This window comes from Mugil cephalus, chromosome 18 (genome assembly GCF_022458985.1).
Source record: "Mugil cephalus isolate CIBA_MC_2020 chromosome 18, CIBA_Mcephalus_1.1, whole genome shotgun sequence".
In the NCBI taxonomy this organism is placed as follows: Eukaryota; Metazoa; Chordata; class Actinopteri; order Mugiliformes; family Mugilidae; genus Mugil; species Mugil cephalus.
Genome location: NC_061787.1, coordinates 5,210,643 through 5,223,971, shown reverse-complemented (window position 1 = coordinate 5,223,971; position 13,329 = coordinate 5,210,643). Strand labels below are relative to the sequence as shown.

Here is a 13,329-nt window from a genome sequence, read left to right as displayed (position 1 = left end):
TAATAAAAAAGGAAATATACTCCTCTGAGTTACACTTTGGTGTCTTAAAGATGAAAGCTTTGCATTCTAATCTTTCTGATGACAGGGCAAGCATCCGCATTTAATAAAATCTTACATAAATTCCCAACTTACAGGTTACAAAATGGGTGCTAAGTCACCTTTGGGAAGCGGCGGTGTAGTGACTTTTAAAATGAGGAAACACTGCCATCTGGAGGGAATCACGACGCTCGACTCGCGGCGCGTCCAGAAAACCCAGCTGAACGCCGTCTCCATCCAAGTTGCCATGTTTCAGATAAAGTGTGCTTTCAGGAGGTGTGTAACTCAGCTTCTGCCAAATTGTAAGCCTCTGTATTTGAAATAATATCACAAACAACATGATAGAACACGGTGTTAAAATAATATTTATATTCGGCTGACGTTTCGGTAGAATTATAAGGATTGATAAGCCCGCGGGTTAACATTTATATACAAAACCTGCTATTTATCCTCCGTTCAGGAACAAACTTTTACAGCTTTTTTTTTTTATCTACATTCCTTTGTTGATGATCTACTCGAGCCTTGAAAATGGCATCCTTCTTTTTCCTAACTGAGAGGTTACCCAGCTTTGGGTGGCACTCAGCCCAACGCAGGCCTACATAACATTCCTTCTCTGAGGGAGAGGGGGATCATTAATTGCACCTCGGTGGCACTTTTATGGACTTTCGGAAATGGCTGGATGGCTCCGGCAAAAAAAAAACAAAAAACGTAAGCTGACAGAGACTGAGTGCAGAGGGTACCCGTGAGGGCACCGCTTTCATCCGTTCAGAAAACATATGGAGTGGAGAGCCATGTCTGACACGCATCTGAGCCGGTGGGATCAAAGAAACAACGCTGTCTGAGGTCATCCCAAATATATCAAGACCAAGTCCGCTCTAAGCTGGATGAATCTCAAAGATCATCTAGTCCTCCGAGAATAAGGCCATTCGCTGGAAACTAAGCCTCCATATCTCAACTCAACCCCACCTCCTCCCCAAAAGAGAAGCTTTTCCAAAGTGGAAAAATTCAGAAACAATCTCTTTTTTTTTAACATGAAGGGGGGAAAACAAAGCTGTTACAAAACGTAAAAGCAAATCTGATAAATAGCTTGGACTAAGACCATTAAGAGCTCTATAAACCAATAAAAGGATCTTAAAATCAATACTGAAGCAAACCAGAAGCCAATGCAGAGACTTTAAAATGGGTGTAATGTGCTCCCTCTTTCTGGTCCTCGTCAGCGCACAGGGGGTCGAGTTCTGTAATAATTCTGAAGTGTGAAATATTATTCTTTTGGAAGACCAGAAAGTAGGGCATTGTAATAAAAGTATGCATCGGTCTCTCTGTATCGCCTTGAGAGAGAAAAGATCGTACACCATTTTTAAGGTAATAAAACGCAGTTTTAGTTATGTTTTTAATGTGTGGCACAAAAATAATATCTGAATAATAGTTTTTTTTTAGTTTTTTTACTTGCTGAGAGGATCTTAATACCAATGTTTGAGGTTTTGTATTCATTTTCTCTCTCTGAGCTTCTGGAGAGGTCAGAGGAGAATATGCAGACTGGTTGCAGATGATAGAAACGCAACAGTAACTCAAAAACCACCCGTTACAACCACAGAATGCAGAATACCATCTCTGAACACACAACACGTAGGTTCGTAGGTTTTGAATTACATTTAAAAGCTTCAACTTTATAGAAAAAAAAATGCAGTCAGTCCAGATCAGCATCAGACGCTCATCCACAGTCACCCGGAGCACTGGAGCTCCCCAGGGCTGCGTGCTGGGCCCACTGTTGTTCACACTGCCGATCCACCAATGTGCTACAAGGTCCAGCTCCAACCACATCATTATGTTTGCTGATGACACAACTTTAGTTGGCCTCATCGGTGACAACAATGAAACACTGTGCAGAGAGGACAACCTTTCCTTAATTGTAGGAAAAGGAAAGGAGGAGCCTCCCAACAAAGCCAAAACCCCCCGCTGACCATCAGCAGCACCGAGTTAATGGAGGTGCACATTATAAAAGAGCCTTTCCTGGACTGAAAACACCACAGCGCTCCCCAGAAGTGCTCAACAATGTCTGTACTTGCTGGGGAGGCTCAGGAGAGCAAACACCCCACCCCACTCTTCATGACAGCTTTCTAGAGAGGCACCTCCCAGCATCCTAGGTGACATCTCCCACCTCCTCTGCTGCTTTTTCTCCCTTCTGCCATCAGGTTCTGAGCATCTGGGCCAGAACATTCAGACTCAGCAACAGCTTCCTCCCCGAAGGCCATAAGAACTCACCAACCCCCACCAACATCAGCGCACTCCTACACCACAAACAACAAACTCCCAAACACTGTACAAGCCACTTTCAACGGAGATGGACACTTGCATTTTGTAAATTTTTTCATAAATACATTTATCACTACATGCAACCGTGGCAATCTGAACTCTTTAGCGCTGACATCGGTGCTCATTCTGGCAAAAATAACGTTCATTCTGTATATATGACACTAAGTCCTGGTTCATGGTCAATGAAAGTGACAGGATGACGCAACGCACGTTCGTTCATAGTGTAAACAGTGGAGGCAAGACACACGGGTCATAAGTGAAATAAAAAACACTGCTCACACACCAGGGAGTAGAAACAGAGTCATTTATTGAGATATTTATTGTTATCTATAAACGGCGGAGGAGTGCATTATTTTATTGTGAGTCATATTAATATATTTAAAGCTGTATTTAGTTTTCATCTTTATTTATTTATAAAAAGTGAGAAAGGAGGTAGAGATATACAAGTTTTATTTTCCCCTTCTCATTTTCCAACACTAAACTTTGGTTGTTTTCTTTCAGCTTATAAATGTATTACTGTTGTTGATCAAAATAAATAAATTCAATTCAAATTCAATTCAATTGTTGCTCAGCCGGCGTCGGCAAAAACAATGGAATGTTTTTTGCTGGTGCAATAAGACGCACACCGCCTCGCTGTTTATGTGCCCTACCTAATTTGTTCCTCGCATTTCAGATTTTCCAGTCTTTTTTGACACTTTCTACAATCTTTCCCATCACAACAGCAATTTCTATCAACACATTTTCTGTGTCAATCTTGAATGAGAATAAGTCCGGTTATGTTTCCAACAGTCTTCTTCTGTTGTATAACAAAGTGGTTAATACGTTCATTACATGTATTAGGGCCTCCCGCGGTGACGGATTGTATTACACAGGACGCTACATCGCATAAAAATCTGACTGCCTACAATTAATCTGCACAGCACTATCTCCCAATAACAGCATTTATTCATTCACTGTATCCTGTGCAGTTTGAAACCTCAATACAAGTGTACAATCACTGTATAGTTAAAAGTAGATTCTACATATCTTCTGTTTAGAAAATCATTTTGTGTTGTATAGCCTTAATCGCACGTGATTAGTTTGACCTGATGACGTCCTGTGATTCAAATATTACACCCCCACGTCTGTTTTTCATGTGGGGCATTCGCACCGGATAAACAAACTCAGTGCTTTACTCAAATTCAGGATCCATTGTTGTGGCTCTGCTACTTTCCATCTCACTCCACTTCGTGTCAGAGGCAGTTTTAATTACTTGGCAAATTACAATGGATGATAAAAATATATTTTTGATTCTATTTATTCAGGGGAAGAAATTGCCAACAACCTGTCAGTATTTAAATCAGTTCCACCTTTACTGATGAACACATTAATGATTGATTTAATGATTTCCTCTGTCTAAACGGGCCAATCAGCGACAACTCGACTGTCATCTGTCCAAACTTTGAATTATAGCACATCTTTCATGATTCTTAAGTGACAAGAGGCAGAAAAAAGCCGCAAATCAAACAAAAGTTGCAAAAAAGTAAAAACTCACACCTAAATCACAGATTTTAGTTTAGTTTTATCAGAGGACCTCTTTGTTACGAGAATTATGGTAGGTAATTTGCGGTGTAAATTTTTACTTCACAAATCACGGACATGGATGATTCACACAGGATTAAGATCACAGACAACCTCCAATTGTTAGAAATTAACAGAGGTTCCCAGGTAAAACTAATCCCGTGTGAATAGGGCTTATGTTGTAGTTGCAATTATATTAAGTTATTAAGTGTGTCTTGCCATCGTATATGTAGCAGAGTGGGACTGGGAGAAAGTATTTCACACCTCTTACTGTTTTTATTAGCAGTGCAAGTGACAGTAAACATGTCTTGAATCTTGAAACAGGGAGTTGTTGAACCTCAGAAGCATCTGTTGAAACCAGTCTGAGCTCTAGAGACCAAACGAACAAAATGGTCGTGTTCTGATCTTATTATTCGGCCTGGAGGTTTGATTTTGGTGATAAACCCTGCTGGTGCTGATGAATCTGATTCATGGTAACATTAAAAAAAACTGTCTCTTTGATCAATAAAGTGTGAATTTAGCCAGATTACCAGTGCTTGAAATGGCACAGGCAATATAACCTGTTAAATGAATTGTTAAGATATATCCAGCTTTGTACAGACAGAATATAAAAAATTTGGAACTGGGACAAACCAAAACATAATAACACAGCATGAGCACATAGCTGGAAAACCATAAGGTTCGAGGCAACTGGATTACTTCCCATTTAAATGTGCTTACCTTTGGTTAAACATCCCTCTGAAGTTGTAATTAGCTCTGTAATTGGGCATGGGTTTGGGATCCAAAGGTCTGTAGATAGCAGGCTCCCCTCTCTTCATAGCCAGACCATTCAGCTCCACTGTGGGTGTAATACTGCCTGTGCAATACACAAATACAATAGAAATATTGAAGCCAAATATTGAAAATAAACATTGATTATGAGCAGCTGACATAATCTTGCTTTCTGACATCATCAAATAAAACTGAACTGTAAAAATCATTGGCATGGATCGGGACAAGTCAAGCCATTTTGTGTGGTAATAACCTACAACATAATAAAACAAATAAAATGAAAAAGGAATAAAATGTCTGCAGTTCACCTAAAATTTCTTACCTGCGTGATGCATGCACCACTAATCCCACAGCTCCCCACTGGTATTGCGTAACCTATCACAGGACTTTCTTAATCTCATTAAGAGCTGGCTATGGGGCCTTTCACTGCAACAATACCACAGAGGGTAGGGAAGGGAAGACAAAGCTAGTGGTATTATTATTATCATCATCATTACTATCATTATTATTATTATTATAGGACAAGGATAAAACATAAGCTTGACCTCAGGAAATATTCAGAAGGTCTGACCACTGATTATTTAACCTCCTGAGACTCTGCGTCCTCATATGTGGACATTAAGTTTTCATTTAGACCTGTTGTCCTCTAACTGGACCCTTCAGTCTGCCATCTAGTGGTAGCAAAGGGTCCGTACAAGTTGGTGTCATGATTCATTCTTCAGACAATCACTGGACAAAACCTCATGAGATTCTACGATTTGAACTTTTCTAGTTTGATATGATGAGCAAATTTAACAAATTCTGTCAATTGTAACGAGCTACAATGTTGCTAATTAGCAAGCACTCGTTTGAGGATGTAATTTTGTTGTTTGCGAATGTTTCTGTCTTTGCACAGGTATTAAAATAATAATAAGTTCTATGTATTGTTACATATTTTTTGACTTTTTTTGTAATATACAGAGATATAGTCCTCTGTGTCCACATATGAGGACATTCTACTAATCGCAAATACCTTGGAGAAATTAAAAATGCACAGCAAACCAAAGCTCAGGTCTTGGGAGGTTAAATATCGCCAATGAATCGAGAGTTACGGCTAGATGTGAAGCTCCCTCAAGTGAAAACAATAAATAAATAAACGCTTCGTTATTGACAGAAAGGCAGCATTAGCACTCTGCTTTACAATTCTAAGAAAATTTATCCTTTAATTAATCCCACAGCGGGTCAGAAACCCGCACAACTTGCTGTGTGACTTTAGAGCCCTTCACACCTCCTTCCAATTCCGTATACAGCATTGTTACACCCCTTATCTGAATAAATAAAAGAACAGAAAACGGCACCCATCCAGAAACAAAGATATGTTTTTACAAGTTATTGGCAAGGGCCAGGGCGAGTTACTCAACCAAGACACATGGACTTTATGCCCAAGTAAAAACGCCCATTAAATAAAGACCTGCAAAAAGGATCAGAAGAACTTCTTAAGTGTTTTTACATCCTCTGCTACAGAATTAAACAGCTATATAATATACAAGGCTTTAGTTTTACCCCTGTACCTCTAAGTATAAGTTAAAGGAGATTGTATTTTAAATAGATGTTGTTAAAAAAAAGTTTTGAACACCATATTTTAGTTTTAAAACTTAATCTAACACCTCATAATATGAACAGACTTTGCACTGATTTTATTTGCATAAGTCAACTGAAAGCTGGCCTCATCAGATAAGGCGTGAAATGTATGTTTGCACAGACGGAGAAATGTTGATATGTGGGGACCAGGGGAGAAAAAAATAAAAAAATTAAAAATAAAAAAAAGTTGTGTGATCAAATCTTCATTTTGACACCTGGAGAGGAGACAGACTTCAAACACTGATAACATGTCCTTTAAAAAAAAAAGTTCTGTCCAATGACAGTTTGACAGTGAAGCAGAGTTCACAGTAGCTAAAGGGAACTCAGCCATCATTCAGTTCATGTCTGGTAGCTCTTACATTCTCTGTAAAAGAAATAATAATAAAAATACATAAAAGTCTGGGCTCACGTTGCAGCGGATTTCCTTCCGTCTCGCAGACTGCGCTACAAGTGAGTAACACCTAACAGTTTAGGTCAAAAAATATATGTTTAGATATAGCCGAGTTTCCTTCATACTCTGCTGCACAGTCAGTTATTCCACAATGGAGGGACTTTGCTTTTACGACGCATCTCAAACTGAACGAGGCCTGCGCTTTGAGCTGTAAAACCTAACCCAAACAACCAGCCTTTAAAAATAGGAACTAAAACAGGAACAAAGAAAATGTGTATCTGGAGAGGGAATATCCTGTTAGTAACACTGGAGCCAGAACCTTCTGCTTTCTGCTATAAAACACTGAAGCCGTGTTGACATTCTTGAAGCAAATGTGAAAAGATCCCATTAACCTGACATCTGATGCACAATAATAAAAGTATAACCATTATTTCTTTTTGTTTCTTGAATTAACCCAGTTCTCTGAACACTTCCCTGCATTGAGAATAATCCTGATTATGAACAATTCACTTAAACGAGCCTCTTTTTTTTCCCCCCTTTTATAAATGTTGTTGTTGTTGCTGTACCTGGGTTGCTGTTGATGTCAACTTTGGGGGATCGGGGCGCTGGCCTGGGGAGGACGCTCTCAGCCAGTGCTTTGGCAGCGGTGGAGTGTTGGGCCTTTTTGATGCTGGTGCCCTCTGCCTCCCACACCTGCTCCCCAAGAGTCAGCTGCACCGTAAAGATCTGGAAAAAGTGACACCCATCACACGTCAGGCAATAATTCCCCCCAAAAATTACTAAATGAGCATACACCGATCGAGCATAACATTATGACCACCTTCCTAATACTGTGCAGGTGTCTTGTCTGGTCTAGGTGGGTGCTACTAGCGCTGGATGGCGTGACCAAAGATGTATATCAACGGTATTTATCAACAGTATTTTTTTATTTTCCATGCATAGTCACATGTTCACAACATTTTCTACTGGTTGAGAGAGGAATTAAGGCAGTAGATTGACTAATGACGGACTATTTCACCGTGATGATGAGTAAATATTGTAGAATAATCCCACATTAGTAGTAAAACAGGTTTGCATGACCCTGTGATGTGGAAATCTGGGGACATTTACACCTTGGAAAAAAAAAATAAAGATCAAATGTTATAAAGATGAAATTTACGGAAATTACGGTTTCATTTATTTTGACATATTTATTCATATTTAAACTGCTATGTCTGTGAAGTCAACAGCAGCGCAACCAGCTACCGTAATAATTATAGACTATGCGCAACATTTTTTTCTCATTCATAAAAAGATAAAAGTGGGGACAATTTTGGAGACAGCTATAGCTGGGGGACAGGACAGGTCATCCAAAATGGGGACTGTCCCCAGAAATCAGGGACTTCTGGTCAATCTAAAACAAAAACACAAACATTTTTTGGCACAAATCTTCTCGTTCTGCTGCTTAATTTTTCAGACCTTTGCCGGTACATAAAAAAATTCTTATTGTGATATGGGTGTTACATGTCTAAGTAACATAAACATGAATGAACATCAGGTGCAAAAGTTTCCCAGCAGAACACTACTCAATGTCAGTGGTTTTAATGTTATGGCTGATCGGTCAATAAACCTAATGAACGAACACAAAAAGACGCCAAGTCCCGGCTCCTCACCTTAGCGTGTGCAGGGCCTCTCTCATTGAGGAGCTTGTACTGTGGCTGGATCCGGTTGAAACGGGCTAACTCATTCACCAGACACATTGGAGTTTTCTCTTTAGGGTTTGCCATGTTCTCCTGGGGCGGGCCTGGAGCACGTCACAACACAACAGGACACAATGAGCAACATGCAAAAGCAAATCCCTCTTAATATAATAAATGTTCATCGTCGGAGAACAAGTATTTTACGTGTAATCGAGTCATCTGCAGAACAGACACAATCCGGAAAAAACAGAGCACTTGAGAATCGGAGCAGCTGACTGAGAGGAGGGACGCGAGCGCAGATGTGCAGGGGCTCAGGTGTGTTTTGATCATCCAGAATGAAGCGGCTGCATCTTACAAACTAATTGACAAACTCTTACAAACGAACTGACATTCACGACTAATGAATGTTATGGCAAATTAAGTGCGTAACGGGCTGTCAATATTGCGGGGCAGGCACCTGCACAAAACCTCTTAAGAATTTAGGTTATGTTCAAGATTTGTGTTTGTATGTGAGTATATGATGTGATTTTCACATTCTGAGGCGCTGATTCGTATTTGCATGTGTGTAACGCCGACTGCCGGAGCCGACATTTATTCAAATAAAACCGTGAAATGTATTTGTGAACAGACGGAGGATTGTGGAATTTGTCTCTTATCACTTGCATCGAAAGTGCATTAGGGACCAGTAAAAAACAGATGGAGTGATTACAGCAAGCTGTCTGAGTTTTCATATGGGCGTCAGGCTGCTGTTTGAAGACAGACGTTAAAAAAAAAATAAATAAAAATGCAAATCTCTCCTTTAACTGGTGTCTCTGATCAGAGTTTTTTTTTTATGGCTTTGTCCAATTTTCACACAAATCTCCTCTAAATCACGTGATAATTGCACGTTACAGATGCTGGATTAGACAGTAACGACACAACAACGTGAAGGGAAAGTGTTTTACCTGGCGAGGTGGCAGACACAGGGGCGTCCCCATATCTGACTGCAGGAGCAGGGGGGCAGGCGGGTGTGGGGGCCGGGCCTGTGCCGTTGACGGAGGACTGCAGACCCAGGGATCCTGGGCTGGCCATGGCTGTAGGGGAAACTCCGGGTGAAAGGCCAGGACCAGCCAAGGGTGCTGAGGTCTGTACTTTCACTTGAGCCATGCTCTATTCCTGAAACGAGATTGACACACTTACAAAACTGGAATCATGCTAAAAAGCACGCATCAATCTACACATGTACATACAATTTAAGGGTCTTCACTGTCATTTCGCTGATTTTTTTTTGTGCGCCAAGTCTTGAGGGCAGACTTTAAACGGAGCAGCTCCAGGCCTATCTCACATTCTGATCCAGTGGCAGCTAATACACCCGGACAATGAACCTTTATTTGAAGGAGCTTTGCTCGTGTCACTGCTGCCAAACTCTCCGGAAAAAGGAGGAATCCTGCGATAGCGGCCCCCGAACAAGGCAATGTGCATCCAGTCACATTCACACGGACTGAAGGGAGGGAAACGGGCCTATGCAGCCGTCGGCGGAGGTCAGCGTTAACAGAAAGTCAGCAAAGCACATCTCCTTTATCATTTCGGGAAACGCATGCGGTATTTTCTTGATGGCAATTCGGCACAGGGGGGGGAATTCAATATGCTACGCTATGGGAAACACAATACGCCGCCATGAGTTTTTCATGAAGATCAAGTAGATAATTGTAAAGACTCAATTAAAAAGGTACAAAGTGTATTACGACGCGTTGCCAAAAAACAGCCCCGTCGCTGGTTCACATTAATATGTGGCAAGCACTGAACTGAGGAGGGGGGAGAAACGAGAGAAACGATCCCCCTCCCCTCCTCCTCCCGTCCTCGTCCTCCTCCTCAGAGGACACAGCGAAAGGTTAGAGCGGCCAGAGCTGAACCCTTGGAGTGCGGAGAAATCCACTTTAAACCTGGCACGTTCAGGTGATGGACGGTGGTGCCAAAGACCTGCGTGTCTTTCTTTAGATGAGGACAGTCTTGTGTCTGTCTATTTAAGCCTTTAACTTCCCACAGACCTGAACTCAGAAACTCTACAAGCCCAGTAGCCCCCTTTTTAAAATGCCTTCTGGCTACACCACGACCTGGATGACTGAGAACCTTCATGTCAGGATGAGGACAGGTTTTTTTTAGGTCCAGACAGCTCCACGCTCACAGGTGCACATGCAATGTAGGGCCATGCACCACCAGTGTAAACAACAGTGCAGATGCATGAAGCAGCTGATATCGACCACAAGATTAAACGCCGGCTGAATGTGATGCAGCTTCCCTGTTTATTATCGGTGCATGAGGTCCTCGGGGGTCACAGCAGTCTCCCTGTCTCTCTTGCCTTGTCCTCAAGCTGTCTGTCTCCCCACAAGCGTGCATTATAAGACACTTGTCAACCGAGGAGCTATGTGCACGTCTATAAGTGAGCAGCAGCAGGTTGGAAACAGACGTGGTTGTAACGTGGGGTGGGCTTACAGAGCTACAAGGGGGGGGGGGGGATGTCTGCATGTCTGCAACCCCCCTGAACCTTCACTACAGCTCCGACTCCAGTGCCTTCCAGCTTAGCAGGAAGCTAACGCTACCGAGCAAGAAAACGGCGCCTCCTGCGAATGTCAGCTGCTAAAAACACGCCGACGGGAACGGGCGAGCGTGCACGCCCGGCGTGGCGGTGTCGCCGTGGGTTCCCCCGGTGGATATTTACCATTTGTTCCCCCCTTTCGGCTGCGCTAGTTTAGCCGGTGGAAGCTCATCATGGCTGACCGGCCGAGCACCCCTCTCGCTAGCATCTCCACACCGCCCCATCTCCCACGACACTCTGGGGGGATTTCAGTCTAGCCTAACACCACGCACAGGCTGGCCACGGCGTGACCAGTGACCCAGAGACTACCCGACAACAAAGGGACAAATATTTGAGGGTATTTTTTACCTTTGTCCAGGGCCAGACCCCAGTTACACCTCCAACATTGGCAAACACTAAAGAGAACTGGATGGAAGAGGGAACAGACCACGTTATTTGCCTGGGCACAAAAAAAAATAAAAAAAATAAAATAAAACACGTCTCGTTACAGATAAATGGCTTGGCGTTTTCCATACGCCGTGCATAAGGTTTGTGTTGTGTTCGTTTTTGTCAACGTTAAATGTCGCGTATCGAAAACCCACCATGGTTAGAGTTTGAGGCGACTCTTGAATGAGTCGGACACCCCCGCCGAGACAGGAATGGTTCAGTCCAGGCTCGCTTCCTCCGAGGCTACAGCGTAACTTTGATTGAGCACCATTTACTTTACCTTTACTAAACACTTTATACACACAGGGGGGTTATTTTGATCTTATTTGTTATCTTTCTTTATCTTTTGGCTTGTAGCTTGTCTGTCTTATAAAAGTGCACAGAGTTAAGTTCAGATATCAGTTCATATCTATCTATCTATCTATCTATCTATCTATCTATCTATCTATCTATCTATCTATCTATCTATCTATCTATCTATCTATCTATCTATCTATCTATCTATCACCTTAATTTGGTCTCAAACTAGCCAGATCAGTAACACAATAGCTCATTAACCTACAAACTTCTCCAAATGTCTCCCTTTGTTTTATCTGGGGAAAAAAAAGTACTATATAAAAGTGTTGACATGTAATGAACAACTGGACGTTTCTTAAGATAAATAAGTGCACTTTCTGTATAGTTATATGTCTAAGTGTTGTGTTATGTCCACAGCTCTGACTAAAATCTAAGAGTTATTTTTAAAGGGGGAAAAAATCAATCGATGTCTTCGGTGTTTTCCTTTGTTTTAGTGCAAAGAAGTACATTATGGTTACTGCTAATGTTTAATGAACTGCACTATTGCAAGACATGAAATGAATAATTGAATATTTCCTAAGAAAAAGAAGTGCTATTTCTGTATAGTTCTATAGTATAGTTCGACACAACTCTGACTAAAACTGTGTGAAATTTAGAAATAGCTTTTAATGGAAAAAAAAAATGCAGTCAGTGTCTTCAATGTAATTTTTGCACTTTGCAAATTCACCCCGTTGACCCACGGGCCACATGTTTGTGTCTGATACCTGTAATTTAAATTCATACATGACAGAAATACATAATTGGAATATTTCTTGGGAGACATCTCCATTCAAAATTTAAAAATTAATTCTATAACGACTGTATGAGTAATTCATGTAATACAGGAGTATTCACATAGGAGTCGTGGCTTGTTGGAGATAAATCTCAGGTTTGACAGAGTTGTAGTACTAGTGTTGTGGCCGGTAGAGGGAAACATTACACCACTTTTTCATGCGCTACTGTGGTGGGCGTTTTCACAGGAAACACATGTATGTCCTCGACTTTACGCAGCACACATATCATTATTATTATTATTATTATTATTATTATTATGTTTTTATTGTGTCTATTTTACTGTACGGCACTTTGGAAACCTTTGTGTTTATTTAAAATTGTGCTTTAAAATTATTATTATTATAAAGAACATAAACTGACTTGCATGACATTTTCCCAAGTAAAGAATATTTCATTCAAATCTGGCCACATCAAATCGATTTGAAATCATTTTTGCCTTTTGTTTGTGTTTTTTTTTTTTTTTTAAGTTGCAACACAAACACCTGTTAAATAAAATTTGAGGAAATGATCGTCCGAGTTGCGGCTGAACACAGACCCATCTATTTTTTTCTGTTTCACTGTTTTGCTAAGAAATATTTGTGGACAGCTTTGGCAAACTCTGTGTAATTCCACACATCTTTGTCCTTCACTATTTGTAGACAGACTAAATTCCACAGTTTGGAAATAGTTGATAAAGCCCAAGTTTATCCACTGAGTCACCAGCACACATCCGTTTAAAACTGGGCAGTCATCTTCCTCCTTTCAGACCGAGTATTTATGGCAGCACGCAATAAATAATCAAACGCTTTCAGGGGCAACAGAAACAGACAAACTCTGCAAAACCGAGG

The 13,329-nt window shown here is 41.1% G+C and overlaps 1 protein-coding gene across 2 annotated transcripts in view; it reads right to left on the bottom strand.

Moving 5' to 3' along the window:
- stau2 (staufen double-stranded RNA binding protein 2) overlaps positions 1–11,356 on the bottom strand; it is a 114,109-nt gene extending 102,753 nt beyond the window's left edge. For both annotated transcript variants that reach the window (XM_047567903.1, XM_047567904.1), the window contains exons 1-5: positions 11,294–11,356; positions 9,315–9,525; positions 8,344–8,474; positions 7,258–7,417; positions 4,630–4,765 (exon numbers count right to left, since the gene is read on the bottom strand). In XM_047567903.1, the coding sequence (XP_047423859.1) occupies positions 4,630–4,765; positions 7,258–7,417; positions 8,344–8,474; positions 9,315–9,516 (629 nt within the window). In that variant the 5' untranslated portion in view covers positions 9,517–9,525; positions 11,294–11,356. The remainder of the gene's footprint in view (positions 1–4,629; positions 4,766–7,257; positions 7,418–8,343; positions 8,475–9,314; positions 9,526–11,293) is intronic.
- Positions 11,357–13,329: the final 1,973 nt, after the last annotated feature.